At 39.0% G+C, this 18,114-nt stretch overlaps 1 protein-coding gene across 1 annotated transcript; it reads right to left on the bottom strand.

Moving 5' to 3' along the window:
• Positions 1 to 1,432: 1,432 nt before the first annotated feature.
• Positions 1,433 to 11,473, bottom strand: fermt1 (FERM domain containing kindlin 1). The gene is made up of 16 exons (XM_061052444.1): positions 11,317 to 11,473; positions 9,583 to 9,742; positions 8,789 to 8,886; positions 8,174 to 8,309; positions 7,910 to 8,047; positions 6,003 to 6,186; positions 5,764 to 5,866; positions 5,525 to 5,632; positions 4,201 to 4,332; positions 3,963 to 4,012; positions 3,377 to 3,501; positions 2,824 to 2,930; positions 2,483 to 2,707; positions 2,244 to 2,368; positions 1,998 to 2,139; positions 1,433 to 1,910 (listed from the first exon to the last, which is right to left on the bottom strand). The coding sequence occupies exons 2-16, from the start codon at positions 9,731 to 9,733 to the stop codon at positions 1,737 to 1,739; spliced, it is 1,998 nt and encodes a 665-aa protein (XP_060908427.1). The 5' UTR covers positions 9,734 to 9,742; positions 11,317 to 11,473; the 3' UTR covers positions 1,433 to 1,736.
• Between the last annotated feature and the right edge of the window lie 6,641 nt (positions 11,474 to 18,114).

Here is an 18,114-nt window from a genome sequence, read left to right as displayed (position 1 = left end):
GGCATATAATTTATATTTTAATATGGCAAGTGACCACATCAATTGGAAACTGATGTCACTGTAACAAACATTTGATGAACAATAAAGTCACTAAAGTTTACTTTAAAATGATTCATTTAATGTATCCAACATGTTGATTTCTAAAAAAAAAGTATATATAAATTATATTTTTGAATCTTATATGTTTTGTAAAACGTGTGTAAAGACTTTTCTTCATTTAGTCTATAAATACAGCAATACAATACTTTGTTGTCCCCCAGGGGGACATTTGTTTTCACAGCTTTGCACGGTTGTTACATGAAGAAAAACATATAACAACACATAATAATGAAGGGGCCAGTCATCGTGGAGGCTTGTTTAGGGCTTCAATCGCTGAGGGGACAAAACTCTGATACGTGTTGAAATGTATCTATGTTGTGTTTTTCTGGATAGATTCCTCCTTGATACACAATGTCCAGGGCATGTAAGCTTTTACAAAGGGAAAGGAAGGTTAAAGACATCACCATTGTCCAGGACAGACATATAAGTGGCAGAAAAAAGTCTTGTTTTAGTTTCAAAACAAATGCAGGATTTGGTTCTGAACTAAAAACCCAGTTTCAGTCTAAGTGTTTTTACCAGCAGCTGAATCTGAGGTGTTAAAAGCACCTCGATTAAGATACCTGATACCTGTATTAACTTTTACATTGGATGACACATTCCTGAACATTATTCTGGATTTTAGCTTGATTTTATGCACATTTATTAAAAAACAAAAAAGCCTTTAATAAACATGGTAGCTGACAATGCTGGATTACGCTCCCACACAATTAATTTTTTTTAGTGTATAACATAGCAGATGTGTAACTACGTCATCATCCAGCCTGGTGGGTGCATTTTATTTCCCAGCATGGGGCCCCAATCTGGCGTTTTATAACTGCTTTTTAATCGGTCTGCCAACTCCACCTGCCCACCACTAGTGCACAGCAGTGTAGCAGTGAGGTGGCTGAAAGAGCAGGAGAGAGCTTCCTACACTGCTCAGGAAAAAAAACACGACATGGTCGAATCGGAATAAATGTTGCAACCTGGGAGACAACTTGAGTAAGTGGAAAGTCTCAACTAACTTTCAACTGACCCAACTGCACTTAGACAGCAAGTCTTATTAACAACAGTCCCAACCAGAAGACCTTATGGAAGTTATCGTAGTAAGTCTTGGTGACTTCAGTCCAATGTATACGATTTATGAACAATATCTGATTACCAGAGTGTTAAGCTGTTGCATTACATTTTGTTAAAAGTGTAACGTTGGATTAAAAAGTCATAACGTTTTATGGAACTTGTGTCATGCAAACACCTAAAATAACAGCTTCTGCCCCGACGACGTGTCAGAACCCGACATTCAATGTGAAAAACTTGAAATTCTTGAATTTAAAAAGGTGAAACACATATGAAACCCTTTAATGTTCTTTACAATAGTTTTTATTCTGTTAGACCAGAAAACATCTTACATATATTGGTTCATCCAAGTTTGAGAGAAAAACTGACTAAATATTTACATTAAAACTATTATTTTTCCTAGTGCATGGTACATTGAAATAGTGGATTACAGCAGGGTATATGACAATGTGGAATTTCTCTGACTGTGTTACAGTTTGTATTTTCTTTTGCTGTTTTCTGTTCAGTATCCATGGTGACCAGGGCTACAATACAGATACATTTAGTCATTTCACATTGTAACAGGTGGGAACGGCTCATTCTGCTCATTCTTGGCCTCCAGTAAGTTTATGGAACAAATCTTCGTCAAGTGTCTCGTTCTGGTCTTTTGATCTTGTGGAGAGGAAGATGTAACCACCAATGAACTCGTGCACCACCTTGCAGTCGCAGCTCAAACAGCAGAAGGCTATAGACACATTCTGATCGAACTCTATGGTCACCTGGACAAACACACAAAAGATGCATATTAGTGAAGTAACACTGTCTGTAAGCAATACCATGAAATACTGACCACAACAATCCTTCACCTGTCTAATCTCCCAGTTGACGTTCCACTGCTTCATGTTGGCGAACCTCCAGGTGGTGACAGGCAGACCAGAGGACATGTCAATACGAATCAGACGGTTGTATGAGATCCCCAGAATCTCGTCCTTCTTACAGCCTTTGAACCTGAAACACAAGTGAAAGGATAATCTCTTAACAGGATCCTAACAGGATTCCATTTGTACGTTCAAATACATCAGTTGTATTTTACTTAAATATAAGCACTGTACCTCACGATGTAGTAGTTGATACCAAACTCCGGAAGTGACTGCCAGGCCTGGATAAAGCGCATCTTGGCCTCCATCAGTGACAGCCGTGCAATGTTCTGATGGGCCTCCAGGATACGTGCTGTTAGCTTGAAACAATAACCAGAGGCAAACATTAACCAAACATATTAAGTAACAACAGTGATGTAACATTGATGGCTGTTGGCAAAGTCAAGTAAATTGGCTGTCGCCTTTCTAAAGACCTGTTTGGTCTTGTGCTTCTTGGCGTAGCGTGGAGAAACGAAACATTCAGAATTCATCTCCATAGCGTCAATGTCAGGAGCTGCCTGCCCAGGAGGGGGCGCCAGGCTCTTCATTTGCAAAAAGGACTGGATGTTCTTCACTTCTGACTTGTAGGAGCTGTAGGCCATTGTCTTGCCTTTTGAGGCCAGAATACACGCAGCTTTCCATTTAGCATACTGTGTTTCCTGCAGAAAGGGACAATCACCTGACAGTTACAATATCAGCACAATACGTAAGGAAGAACTGCTGCTTATCTCAGGACAATGTTAGTAATGTCTGTGGAGGAATAGTGGAGTCTTACATTGTCACATCGGATGTACACCTCATTCATACCATCAGCAACTGGGAGCAGGAGCTTAATGCCGAACTTCTTGTCTGTCACGTTGACATCAGGGACCACCTCACAGCCTGCCAAATCAAGAGATAGTAGTTTTGAGTGCTGAAGAAATGGAGGTATGGAGGTAGGTGCAGGGGATCTACTTCTTTTTTTCAGAATAAAAATGCAGCTTGCAGTAGCAGCGAGAATAAAACTGAATTTTAATGCTGCCTTTGCTATTTAATATTTAAATATATATATATATATACAGTATATATCCTGAAGCAGCAGTAATGAGTCTGTGTTAACCACAAAATATGTATTTTTTTATGCATATAAAAACAATAAATACTGAGAACATTTCCGTTCTCTGTTTTCCAGCCTTTATGGGTTATTATTCAAGTGCAGTGGGGATACTAAAAGACATACTCGTACATCATGGGAAAGCCTAAAATGATTTAAAAATTAAATTAATAAAATTAATCTTCAACATAACAGCATGCATAACAGACTTTCACATGATGGTTTTTGCACTGACCTCGGAGGTGAAACTGCTCCAAGGGTTCTCCACTGGAGGTTTCTTTGTTTTTGTAGTAGGATATGGTTGTGTCCTTGAAAACAAACCAGTACTCTTTGTACGGCCGCAGTGTTAGTCTTTTGGGCCTGATGTCAGACACACACAAAAAGAGAAAGATATGTTTTTTTTTGTTTTTTTTTACCTGGGATACAGTTTATGACCATATCTGAGAAAATCACAGATGACTTTACACAAAACATCATGACTGCTTTGGAAGGTGTAAAATATGTTTTTCTTAATAACACAGGCTTCTTATCCAGATCAGTGAGCAGCTCAATAATAGGTTGTTTCCTTTAATCAATTATTTAACAAAAATTGATTTAGACCCCGAAATAATTACAGGCGAAATAATAGACATAATCAATTCATATAGGGAATATTTTACCCTCATAAATCTCCCTATGACTGGTCCAATTTGAGCTCCTTAATAAGGTGGATCAAAGTGCTCTGGACAGTTGAAGGTGGATTTTGGTGACAGGTTTATGAGGTGTCACTTCAGTTGTGAACAATGGAATCTTATATACAAGCTGAATAAAGGTGGGCTTACCTGAACAGGCGGAGGGAATCTGCCAGCTCTGGAATGTCTGTAATGTCTTCCTGGGGGCGGGACAAACAACTGTCAATTATGGTGCGTCTTCTCCTGACATCACCATGTTAAGACATGCAATCATCAGAGGCCTACCTATCACTCCTGCTTTGAAAAAACAGGTGTTCTACTGTAACAGACCTGAAAACCTCCAAATTACAGTCAATATTCACTCCAGTGTCTTAAAAAATATGTTTACCAGAATTCTGTCTGTGAGTCCACCTTCAAGCGTCACCTCCAGGTTGGACAAGGCGGCCTCTACTTCATCTATTTCTGGTTCATTGGAGTGGTCCAGAGGTTCACTTGACATCGTCAGTTTACAAATGTGATACTAAAACAAAACAAAGTAAGAAATAACTTCAGCAAGTGCGAGTCATTATGAAGGTTATGCAAGGCTGGCATGAGTCAGAGGGAGGTTTGAGTACAGCCTTGTGTGCCAGCCATTGCACCAGTGTGTAGGTGAGTCCAACACTGAACTCCGTTTGAATCACCGTGATTTGTGAATCACTGTCCCAACAGTTGCTCAATAACAGTCGAACTTATCAGAGACAGGCTGAAATGTAGACACAGACAGGTAAATGCTAAAACTTTGCTACTGCTATTAGGGTAATCATTAGTTCCAAGGAGCATATTTTCCTGATAGGGAGATGTAATTGCTATCATATTACTTTTCCTACAACACGATCGCTTCCATATACTGTTCTTTCTCTTAAATTATCGACCATCTCCTCTCCTAAGGGGGATTTTCCTCACGTCCTGACACGTCCTTATAAGGTTTTAGATACCAATCTCCGGGGTGAATGATATTCTCTCGTCTTAAACGCAAATTAAATCAACCTAACACTAATTAAGGACACACAGTGTCCTTAATTAGGAGAACTGAGGTTTATGACAGCAGGACAATTTGAATCAGGACATGGTTAATTTACCCTTAGTGCCAGTTTTCTGCTGCTTAATTTTTTTTTTTTTACAAGATACTCAATTTTGTCACAATATAATTGTGACCCAACAGACAAAATGTGGGATGAAATCTTTTCTTTGAATACGATGTTAGTCCCTTCTTGTTGAGACTCTGTGGTTGTCCTGTCTGACTCATGTGGAATGTAATTTCCAGACTGTGGACTTTTTTGTTACTGTTGTTATTATATGTTATAAAAAAACATAAATATAGTTACAGCCTGTGAAGAAAAATACTTTCTGTCATGCATACTGATGTAGTAATGTAACTGTTTTAAATGTAAATGTGTGATCATAAATATAGAAAAATAGCTGTGCATAAATGGTCTGATGTTTTTTAGTTATATGCATAATGCTGAAATCGAGATTTTAACAGTTATGGGCTTTTGCCTGTATTTTGGATAGGAAAGCTAAAGGGATACAGTCAATCTGGAAGACAGTACATTCTTACATTGAGAAAATAGGATTTAAAATAACTTAGAACATGGAAAAATATTGATCAGATTTTCTTTTGCCAATTGAGAGCATTTCAGATACTTCCATATCTGTGATGTAATATTATTCACCTGTAATGAAGCAAACATCAGCATCTCCTCGTCCGTGCAGTCGATCTCCTCCAGCAGGATGGACCAACGCCCTTGTTCATACAGCTGCGTTATTCTGACAGCATCATACTAAAGCACAAAAACATCCACACACACATACGCTCACATTTTATTATAAAGCAAAAATTAATCCCTTACAACATTTCAGGGGATAAAAAAAAACATTTTTTATAGGTCTCTTATTTATCCTGGTCTCTTACTTTAGGATTGAGGTCAAAGAAGACATTGTACTTGAAGCGAAGAAGCAACTTTTCTTCATCTTGAATGTCTTGCTCCATAAGAGAGCGAGACGAGTCCAACCACCTGTGGAACACAGCGACAACAGATTAGATGAGCTGTGGTTGCAAATGTCACCCATATTATATAACTGGTATTCAAATCAATGTTACCCCTCGAAGGCTACAGTGACATCTTATTTTTATGTGTTTTATTTATCTACCCTGCGTTGTTGACTGCTTTGTCCACTAGTGAGAGCGACTGGTACATCTTGGCCAGCTCAGCAGGCGGTAAGTTTGGCTGTGACTCAGCGAGAGGATTTTCTCCAAACCAAAGGCTCGTGGCTGACACTGGCATCCCGTTCTCTGGGTCATAGGTGGCTGTCATGGTCTTACTGTACATGGGACCTTTTTAAAGGAGAATGGTAGATAAATTATTAAAAGGCAGGAAAGAGGACTGTTAAAAATTGAATTAAGAGTTATTTTCAAATTTGAATCAACAGTCAGAGTAAAACTTTTGGCAAAAAGGATTGGACTCATAAAAATTAAAATGAAACTCGAGAGGTTGGAACTGGGACGACATTAAAGGAAGAGAACAAATGTCTTATTTAAAAAAAGAGTTATTTTAAGGTTAGTGTAACCCTTAATGAATACTCAGTGTAAGAAGAGAGAAGGCTTTTGGGGGGATCCCTGAAGTACACGGTAGCATACTTAACAATTCTTTCTGATCTCACTGATGAAAACTGTAATCTTTCATATCTCAGCTCAATGTATTCCTCATTTCCTCTCTTCCTCTAACAGACATAACTCACAGAAATAAGACGCTGTCCCCTCCCTCTTTGGTTGGACAATAATCTGAACGTGTTGAATTAGTCACATTATGTATCTCTTACTTACCTGTGATTAGAGCTAGCAGATTTTCAATACACAAATCATATTTGTATGGCTGTTTTTGCCATTAACTGATAAAACAGTTGAGAATCGAAAGGAAATATAGGGAGGGGAGAGAGGGGATGACATGCAGCAAAGGGCCGAGGTCTATGCAGAGCTGAACTTGAGGCTGCTGCGGTGAGGACTTAAACATCTGTATTTGGGGCGGATGCTCTACCAACCCTACAGCTAAGCTATAATACCAGCAGAGTCCCATATTATGAACAAAGTATAACTACAACAGCCAATGATCTTTAGCCACAAATTCAACCAACCAGTCAGCCCACAATCCCAACAACACCAACATCTTAAAGTTGTTATAATACATATCAATATCGCCAAATGATCTTGTTGGAAACATTATTATCAGAGCATCCGTCTGTACCAGATGTATCAACATATGTCACATTAAATATTTTCACTTCCAGGAAATTGCACAGGTGAGTTAATACTATTAACGATGGCTCTTTTTTTTTAGCTTTAAATACAATGTAATGCAGCATCTTGCTAAGTCATCTATAAGTCACCTATATGTCTTTGAAAAATTGTCTGGGGAGAAATTATCTTTCAACTTTCTTCACCAGATCTTTGCTCTGTGAGGGTGAACTAACCCTGAATTTCAAACCACTGTCCTACTGTCAATGTTATGCAAAGTAATGAATCCAACCCGTTCTATTATTAATAATTTACAGGAATCTATTGATACAAAAATAGAGCATCCTTTGTCAGCTTAATACTGGATTTGTATTTGCTTATTTGCTGTTATCAGTGCGTCGACCTACTTTTTTGTATGTATTTATTTGATTCTAAAATGGCACCAACCCGAGAGGGACTGTATATTAAATAAGAATAATAAGAATAAGTATAAGTAAACTGAAACATATGTGAAGCCTCTCCAAACACAAATCACCAGTTCTATAAATATTAAATAAAGTATATAGCAAAACAAGACTAGAATCAATGAACTTACACTAAGGCAAAAATGAAGGCTGAAACAAGTTTAATAACACTGGAATTATTACCATCTCTTCCCAGCTGGTATATTAATCTTTTTATTATGTGAGTACTAGCCTGAATCTTTTCAGCAATACTGTGGGGATAAGGGATATTAAAAATTAAAATAAATCTAGTTCTTGTGTGCTGTATGTGAAACTTTTGTTTTGTAGAATTGTTAAAAAAGAATCAGCTTCGTCCACAGTACCTGTGCCTCCTGGTCCCCCGCTGAGAATATCAATGTCCCAGATGTCATCCTGTGCTGAGTTCTTGTCTTTCTTCTTCTTCTTTTTGGAGGGATCATCTGGAGGTTTCAGCAGGGACAGTTCCTCTGATCTTCTTATGTCTGAGGCAGAGTGAAAGAATATTGAAGTTAGATGAGAAAAACAATGATGTTTCTTGTCTCAGATACAATAAATAAAACAAAGGCAGTGTGGACAAGAGGACAATAAGAAAGAAGAGAAACACTCACTGAGCATTCGGCAGATCTCTGTCACCGCCTGGAAGACCACACTGGAGAAGCTGACGGTCATTTTGACTGTTTTCATATTGGGCAGCTGCAGTAACAGGGGTTTGTGCTGGGGTGTATATCGCAGGACTGCATCAGCCTGTGCAACAATATATTTTTTAAATCTCATGAACCATACCTGCCTAATACATACAACTTTACTTTTTTCTATTGTGTTGATACTTTGATTTTTGCAACCATATTTGGGGCATTACACTGTTTATGTTGACATTCATCACATTTACTAATGAAATCCTTTAAAAATCTTTAGAATACGTACACAAAGGGTGTATACACCCCTCAGTCAGGTAATCAACATTAGAAATGGAGGGTAGGAATATTTTGATAAATAACATCCTTCACATTCTTTATCCTAAATAATCCAAAATAATGTATCCAACAAGTGGTTTTTGCAGGGATGTAGAAATAAAACCTTCTCTCTCTCTTTGACCTTGAAGAATTACATTTCTAGGCAATATGTTCATGGTTTTTATAATGAAAATATTGCAATTAGAACTTGCAAAAAAGGTCAGCACAACTATAAAGATAAATGAAATCCCTCCATGGTCTACATATTACCTGAATCCCGATCTTATCCAGGGTCCAGTGGGTCTTGAGCAGCCAGCATTTCCTCTGCTCCCACCACAGGGCATGATCTGACCAATCCTGAGGAGCCTCTGCAGACAGACAGTTCAACCATCACTACCATATTGTTGTCATAATACAAGTATTACAGCTCGTTATTGGGCACTTTTACTTGACATATTTTAAAGGTCTCGAGGCCAAGCTCTGGCTCTTGTCAGACAATCGCTACATTCTCTAACAACACAAAAAAACATCCTGTACCCACGTTAGTGTGGGCGGCTGAGCATGATTAAAGTGTGGTTTTATGAGTCTACCTGACATCATATTATGTTGCTGGGCTGAAATCCGTCTGTTGATGACAAGGTGCTTAGTCATTTATTGTGTCTCATGCTCTTTAAACCACCTCAAAGCTACCCTTCATATCACATTAGCTCCTCAGTGTTTACAGCCAACTGTAAAGAGATATCAGACCAGATCCAGGCCTGAACTTTGGACCCTAAAGGCTACAAAAGCCAATGCATTGTGGTGAAACAATGGCACTGCAGAGTAGAAAAATGCAGGGCAAACAAGGGTGTGGCTTCACTTAAGGAACACTGACGGCAGCAGGGGGAGGCTGAGAAACTGAGCTTCAAACATGCCGTATAAATACTCACTTTAACCATATTTTAATCTACCGTGCTTCGTCCTCGCAGAAGTTTTCATATTTTGCACCATGCCTAGTAATTGTACACAAATGAGATGCTAAGACTGTAAATGCAGTAACTTCCCTAAGGTCTACTGGCACTTACTGATCTTCTCCACCAGCTTCAGCATGAGGCCTCCGATGTGCAAGTCTCCCTTCACTCGTAGCTTGAATTTCATGGACTCATCTCCAGTTTTTTGATCCACCAGCACAGACAACTCCCATGATGTTTCTCCATATTCTGCTGCTGTAGTCATGGCCCACTTCTATAAAGAGACAATAGTAAAATAGGTACATGGATTACAGACAGGACGGCCCCAGGTTTAGAACTCACACTCACAGAGGCACTCTAGGGAGTACTGGAGGGGATCAATTCTAACACCACAAACCAACTCTAATTAATAACCTGGGCTGGGGAATTCCACCAAAATATGTTGATTCTTTCCTTGCTTTCTTTTGTTTGGGAGATTAGGAAACACCTGGGACGAAAACATGAGTCAGTGGATTAAGTGTTTCTCAACATCCTGTGGGAACATCTTAATGTAATCTTGATTGTACTGTTCCTCCAACAGAACAGATTTTACACCAAGCTTCTTCTGCTGTATCTCTGAAAAGATACTGGGGCCAGCAGGAAGAAGAAGATGATACTGCAGAACACACAATACACACAGCAGCTCTGCACAGGAGGTGGGGCACAGATATGGCGGAGGAGTAGGTTTGATTCAAATTATGAAAAAAGACTTTATGGATGAAAGAAACCCAGCAGGTAAGAAAGGGGAGAAGAGCGGAGGAGGTGCAGGGAGGGTAAAGCTGTGGAATGTGTGACGAGCAGGGACACGAATCTTGTGCAGGTGAGACAATACAAAACAACAGTCTCCTCACAATGCACCAAACTCCCTTTATTTAACATCTGAACTGTGGTAAACAAAGAAATGCACAAAGAAACCACTACACACACACTAGTTTAGATTGGGGCTATCAATAGGGATACCTGTTTCATTAGTCCTGGGTAGCCCAGTAGCAGTGCATATACTGTGTGAAACTGTTGCCGGGAGGCTAGGTTTAATGAGCTCTGGTTTCTTTGTACTGCTCCCGCCCTATGCAGCTGTAGGGTACAGTTAAAAGTTTGAGTTTGAGCCTGCATTTCTGTCAAAGAGAGGCTTGTTGGGATGTGTTGGATAGTGATGAAGTTACTCCAACAATGTTAGTCAAACTATAGGGATGAGACCTAAAAGTTGTGGAGACAATATCAAACTCATCAAAATGCAAAATTATCCTTTCCCCCCCCCCCCCAACAAAATAAGCAAATCTTTAAAGAACTCTTACTCCTTAGGAGCTACTAAACTGTACTTTATGTAGGATATCTTATTCATTTGAAAAAGTTATGTTAAAAATCTACTGAACAGTATTTTAATGTTCAATTCCCGTGGTGTAGGTTACTTAACATCCAAACACCCAGACAAATGTGGAAACCACTCTCCATTAAAAAAATACAACAACCCCTTCTACTAGAACTAGGCATGCACAAATATGCATCTTCCCTTATTGTACTGAAGCAACTGGTCGTAAACAAACAATAAACAATAAACATTGATATAACTGCCACAATCTACAAGAGTTATACAAATTATAACCAAACGTCCTGGCGGAGTTAGACCTGCCACGGAAGTATGGACACAAGTCCAAAGTGGACTCTTACCAATCAAATGGTGTGATTTTTTATTCAGGAATATTTAAGATTACTTTTTTTCATATCAAGCTGCTTTACGGCCCATAAGTAACGGTAAGGTGTATTCCTGCAGCCGTAATGTGGAAGTCAAGAATGTGAAACCAGTCTTACCTTTGTTCAAAGTTTTCTGTCGGTGAGCTATTCCTAGAAATATCTTAGTAAATGGATTGACCCAGGAGAGAGACTCTGTCGGCAGTGAAACACGCCCAGTCCAGACAGGTAGAGAGGAGGTGGAACCATTACCGGAAGCTAACAGAGCAAAGGTGGGTTTGTTCAGGTTTGTTTAGGTTTGTTCACAGGCGGGTCTTCACCACACAATTTCAAATGTTTGGAAACGTGTAGTTTTCGCAGGTACTAGTAATAAACCATGTAATGGTAAGTAATGACCATGTATAGCTACATAACAATATATGGCGGACTGGGCGAGTCGGCAAACTCATTAATCACCCAGAAATGAGCTATCATAAACATGCCCAATGTTAATGTTTCAGTATTTATGCAAAGGCTCGTAGGCTACAGGTAACAGAAAGGTGAGCTAATGTAACTTGGACGACACTAAAAAGAACAAAGCTTGAAATGGGATATTCTTTAGATAAGTGTTTTGGTGTTTTGTACATTTGTAATGAGTCAGCAATGAAAACATGGACTAAATGAAAAGGTAGGTAATGTAATGAAAAGGTAGACAAACTTACAGTTGTCCTAAACAGTCTCTTAAAATCGTATTTGTGAAACAACGTGATGACACAACATCAAATGCTAATATTTTATCGCAAAAACATGGTTAAAATAGTAACCACAACAATTTAAATTTTACAATTCTTTCTCTGGCTTACTTTTTTTTGTTTGTTTTTGTTTTACCTTACTCGCCTTCTACGTGAATACATATTTAGAGAAACCTTATAGCCTACCATTCAAGAAAAATAAAATTATATAAGATTTCAGTATGTTAGTCATTAGACGTACTCCTACTAGTATGCCTACTTGCTGTGCAAAATATGGAGCTTCATAAAGTATAGTTAATATAAACCTGGTTATATCAGCATCAAGATACCAATTAAGCTCCAGAGTTTTTAGCTTGATCCATATCATAGACAGGGGAGCTAAATAACCTTTTAAAAAACACCCCGAAGTAAGTTAACTAAAAGTATGTGTTAAGTAATTTTCCTACTGTCACACAAAGTTAAAGGGGCTATATGTAACTTTTTACATGTATAAATCGTTTTTAATTAATTAATTAATTAATTAATTAAATTAATTAATTAATTAATTAATTAATTAATAAGCGAACGGTTAACTGATGTGAAAAAGTAGATGTTCACTGTCTATCTGTGTTGCCTGTATAAAATGTTTCCCCGGGTCGTATTTTCCGCGAAAGCTCCTGGAAGTGACATTTATGCACGCTCGAGGGAGAGCGAGCAACAGGTTACTGGTGCAGTTCGCCTGACGGCCATGCAGTATCGCTACAAACGCAGTATTTTTGAAAGTTACATATAGCCCCTTTAAACTTCAGTACCTCAAAATACAAAATCATTTTTCTAAGTTTAAAGTATCTTATGTTGTGCACTTGTTCCACAAACTATAGGGCGAAAAGTAAACCTGAAGGGATTGAGGTGTTTCAAAGGAAGCATAATTTCTATGAAAATAGCACATCAGGATTGATGCTCCAGTTTAAGTGGATCTAGAAAGACACCATGATGAATAATAATGTACTTTGATTGATTCAGCCCACCTTCAACAATGCCCACATCCCGCCCAATGACTAAATCAAGATGAATCACTGGAGTTTGTCTTTCCACAGAATGGTATTGCCACCTTATGAATCAACATTAACACATCAGTAGCAGTAGTAGGGGTGGCTGTGGCTCAGTTGGTAGAGTCGTCGCCTCTCGAGGGTTCGATCCTCGGCTGGCCAAATGTCCGATGTGTCCTTGGGCAAGACACCTCACCCCAAATTGCTCCCCCTGCTTCGGTGGTGTATGAATGGGATTAGTTACTTCTGATGGATGATGATAGCGATCACTACCATCAGTGTGTGAATGGTGTGACGTAGGTGTGACATATGGTGTAAAACGTGCTTAGAGTAGTTGGAAGACTGGAAGATCAGTACAACTGATGGTTAGTCATATATTTTTTTTAATCACTTTTCAGATTTTGTCTTTATTGACAACAAGCCAGCCACACTGATGTACAGCATTTTTGTCCTTTAATATGTACGTGTGTCTTTTCACATTTGATGTATTATGTGTGTCTCTTTTCTTTCACAGCCACTCAGTCATGAGATAAACCAGTGTGTGAAGACTGCCACTCCATGGTTTCTATTGGTAAGAGCATACAGTATCTTTATATACCAGCAGGTGCTTGAACAGAGTGCATACTACGACTTCATGGAGACATCAGCCTGAAGTTTTCACATGGAAAATATAAATCAATTAGATTAAGTGATAAGGCAGCCACTCCCCACTAGGCTAAAAATAAATTAACAATTGAACGCTTAAATTGCACTCGGATAGGGAAGAGATAGATAAAGAAAGAAAGATGTTTGGTAGATCATTTTTTTAATCATTGTTATAAAAACAAAAGACATTTCAGAAGCTAACCTGAGAATACACTTACTGTTATATAAGAATACACTAAAAAAGTTTATTTTTAACAGTAATAAAAACGTTATTTTTCCCTTTCTTCAAGTAGTAAATTACACTTGTTTAAAACTTGGCTGATGTTCAGTTTTTGTTGATAAGTCGCATTTAGTTATGCTTTATTGCTGCATTCATCTGCAGAGAGACATTAAAATAGTTTCACATCTTATTTCTATTTAATCCACTGATGAGCAAGATGTTCTTGACTGTCAGTGAACATAGAAATCTTATAAAGGTCAGTTGCTGCCACATGGTGGTGCCATATGTCCATATCAGAATATATGATAGATCCTTTGTGAACCAATTTTGAGTGCTTCGTGTCTTTGGTGAAGAGACGGGAAACTGTTTGTAGTTCGTAAAAACAATTTGAGTCAAAATAAAAAAAAACATCTTCTTCACTCCCTTCATCACAGGATAATTTTCTCACTGGAAAAAACAGGAACTGATCATTTCTATTCCAGTTATCACAATCTGAAAATGCCATAGAAAGCAACATGGTAAAACAAAGGCAATGTTTTTGAGTCACTCTCAATTATTGTCACATGAGTTATGGAAAAGGATTCCTAGCTTGTGATTATGAAACCATGCCATAAGAACTACCACAGACTAGCTCCTTTTTGATAGCATGGTGTCTTACTGATTGAATAGGTATTGATTAAGTGGTGAACTTTTTTCTTTATTTTCTCTTTAGGGTGGACAGATCCAGAGCCAGCTGCAAAGGAACAGTAAAAGAGTTGGTAAGGACTTTTTACTGTCTTTTTCTTGCCAACACAAGGGCTCTAACATAGGCACTTTAGTTCTAGAACTGCGTCTCTGACCGCTTGACCATTTTGTCCACACCCAGACATCCAGATTAAGAGTAGCAAACTTGCCTGAGAGTCTCTTTAAGCTCTCTGTCCCAGCTGAAAGTGTAGTGCTGGCACATGAAGTCGTCTTGTGTAAGACAGGAAATGTAAATTCCATGACAAAAACAAACAAATAAACCCTGAGCCTCATAAACCGTGTCATTGGTGGACAGACACATGGAAAATAACATCATTTGGACCTGTCAGGCCTGGACGGAGTACAGACAAAGTGACACCACGTCCATGTCATCATGACACCTGTGGTTCTAATGGCAACCGTGCAAACACTGTCCAAGCTAGCGGAAAGGACAAATATCAACTTTGCTGTTCAACAGTGCCTGGGAGGATGATAAAAAGTAGTCTTGAGAGTGATGAGAAAGAAGGAAACATTTTGGACTGTGGTTTTAGACACAATAAATTACATCTAGTGCCTGAAGCTGTTCTGAACCTACTTGGAAGCGGGTGGGAAATAACATCTGTAGAAGCCTTTGCCGGCTTTCTGTATTTATGGAAACAGAAACCTCCTGGTGACCTGGGAACACGCTTACCCAATTAGCAGCCTCGCCGACGGATCAAATGGAAGTGAAAACATTCACTGCCGTGACGGAGACGCATCACAATGCCCCATTCATGCTGCCGAGCCCCATGCTTTGGGCTTAACACGGGGTGGGGTTGAAGGGTTGTTCTTCTAGGGATGTAGAAGGTGGGATAAGGGAGAAGGCGTAATGAATGCAACAATAACCAAACTTACTTCACCACCTTCTTTGACGTGCCAATGGAGGCCTCATTCATGACTTAAAACGGGTTTGGAGGTAAACACTGTTTAAAGGTGTTGTTTTCACAAGGTTACCGAGCATCACTCACCTCAGTGTTCCACATCCCCTTCACCTCATACCCTACATCCCCTTTACGGTTCCACCTCTACAACCCAGCAAAACCTCGGATCTTATCCATGTATTTGCACTGAGGGGGTTATGAGGCCTGAGAGCCAGCACTGCAAGCGAAGCTCTTGACAGCACAGGGCTCTAGAGAACAAAATCTGCACTGCTTTATGGAGTGCAAAGCTCTGATTTGTTTTCATTCTTTAAGGCTTTCAGAAACACATTCTTTTCCTAGCTTTGTTTCTTTGTTGTATTTTTCTACCACAGATCTCCATAGCTGGCATGGATTTCCTTTCCAGTTCCTGTTCAAATATAAAAATCAAACTCAAGACAAGACAACCTGCACCTGGCAGGTTATTTATTTAGCAAATGTCAGTATGATGTGAGATTCTGTCGCGATGAGAGTCAAGCATCCCAGGTGTTACGGTCAGAACAGAATCTTTGACTTAGAGCAGAGTGATTGACTAAACACAGACCATGTGTTGATAAAAGTGCCTAAATATTACTCACCTGTCCTCAGATAGACTGTTATCCTTGCACTGCAGTGAAGGCTTGGTATAAAGGCTCTACTATTGCTAAAATTAATTGTTTATTTGTAAGGGTGGAGCCAGCGCTGCTTCAGTAAATGGTGTCCTGCCTGTGGATGTTTCCATTGAACCTTAAAAATGTTACAAAGCAAGGGCCAATGCTATGAATACAAACAAAAAACATTGAAAGAGAAGTAAAAACATGCTGAAAGTTCATGCATTTTCAATTACATTTGAACTTTCCATAAGCCACAGCACAGACTGATATTCCTTTTTTTTTATGTGCACCTCTCTTAGCATGGAAACATCTGATAGAAATAAAACTTTTCATGGTGTCAGGTCAGATAGCCATAAATACAGGTTGTCAGCGCAGTGTGACCCTCACATCTAGAGGAGAGACTGTTCTGAGCTGGGGTTTGGAACAGGATATCACATGTTTAAATATTGCACTTCTTTCTGAAAAGTGGCTACTGTAAAACAACTTCCATTACAGAGTATCGCTTTACCTGTCACTGGTAGTATTTCATCCCTCTACTGCCAAGAAACATAAAAGATATAGATGAACACAGCCATATGGATGGACGGTGATCATTCACCTCAGACAGATACAATGCTAGTTTATAATTGAAAGGAAAAAAAGACAAAGATGGATTTTTCATAAATTGATCTGAACCGTTTACTGTCCTTTCTGTTGGAACAATTTATAATAAAATCCTGGCTTGCAAGTCTTTCTGCTTTTTTCTTCTTCTTCTTATGTTTACCATTTTCAGCATTTGTGCATGGAAGTTGTAAGTAGCTGAATATATGGTTCCTGTTTGAACATAAAATGTATTGAAAAAAGCTATATGCAATGCTGTGAATTTTATTAGGTTTGTCCAACAAAATGAGAAACAAGCTTAAAGTCTGCTACAGATAAAATATCACCTTTGGTTGCAGGTCCTGTTTGCAGAAGACATTGGGTCTGGATCTTCCCACAAGTGCACGGTAGTGTTTAGATGCCCTACCAACACGTCCTGTGCTGCAGTGCGACATGGAGGAACCAACTCTTGACACCGGCCTTGAGGTTGCTGTGACTGATCTCACAGGTAAGCGTAAGAGGAAGCAAGGCGTTGTGTTCCTTTCCTCCCCACATCAGTTTGCCAACTGGTTTGTGAATGGGTGCCATTTTGAAACATGCAAATGTAGGTAGCCTCTGCCTGTATCAGCTGATGCAGGTCAGTGTTGTTTTTGGCCAGGCCTTAAAGGCCCAAGGGGAGAAAGACGTACTGAGAGTTAGAAAAGGTCGCATAAACTCTAGCAGGATTACTTTACCAACACTTTCCATGGCTGAGATCCTGTGAATGAATGCATTGTGGGTCGGGTCTCAGCTCACGGAAAGCAAACCCTGTCAGGATCCAGTTCATTAGCACCTAGTTTACTGTTTGAAGTTAGTTATTTATCCGGTGTCTAAAGGGGAACCCCTTTCAGACATATTTAAGAGTATACATGTGTGTGTGCATGCATGTGTATCCATGCGCAGACATGTAGTGTGTACTTCTACAAACGTACAAACGTACAGTACTCAGAGGATCTACAGGGGGTTTCCAGGGCAAATTGCTCAAATAAAACTTTCCATGGTGCAATAAAATGTATGGAGAACGAACAGGAGGGACATTGGTGTGGCTCTAAAGGTGGGAAACAACCTTGAGAAAATGTTGAAAAAATATGTACATAAGGGTTTGATATATATATGCTCTGACAGCAGTTGACTTTCCCCTGTAAATAAAGAGGAGTATCCCAAGCATAGGAAGTTCGAAATGTTAAACAAAGTACATTTATTTAAGAATTATAGATTGTTATCCATTTTTGAAGAGCACTCTTCCTGAAAGGTGAACAATTAAGTTATATCATGTTATATTTTGAGTATGAAATGGAATTGATGCCAGTAAAAAAAAAAAGTACGCTGGAAACACATTTTACTTGTGGCATAACACTGAAGCTGCTGGAGTTATTCTACTGTATTTCAAACTATCAAGTGAGT

The sequence above is a fragment of the Labrus mixtus genome, chromosome 12, assembly GCF_963584025.1.
Source record: "Labrus mixtus chromosome 12, fLabMix1.1, whole genome shotgun sequence".
Lineage (NCBI taxonomy): Eukaryota > Metazoa > Chordata > Actinopteri > Labriformes > Labridae > Labrus > Labrus mixtus.
This window is presented reverse-complemented; position numbering and strand designations above follow the sequence as displayed.

Excerpts from the sequence above, each read along its gene's own strand:
- fermt1 (XM_061052444.1), bottom strand. The coding sequence starts at position 9,733 with ATGACTACAGCAGCAGAATATGGAGAAACATCATGGGAGTTGTCTGTG. Across the intron at positions 2,369-2,482 it reads AGAAGCACAAGACCAAACAG|CTAACAGCACGTATCCTGGA; the intron begins GTCTTTAGAAAG and ends TATTGTTTCAAG. Across the intron at positions 1,911-1,997 it reads TCAACTGGGAGATTAGACAG|GTGACCATAGAGTTCGATCA; the intron begins GTGAAGGATTGT and ends GTGTTTGTCCAG.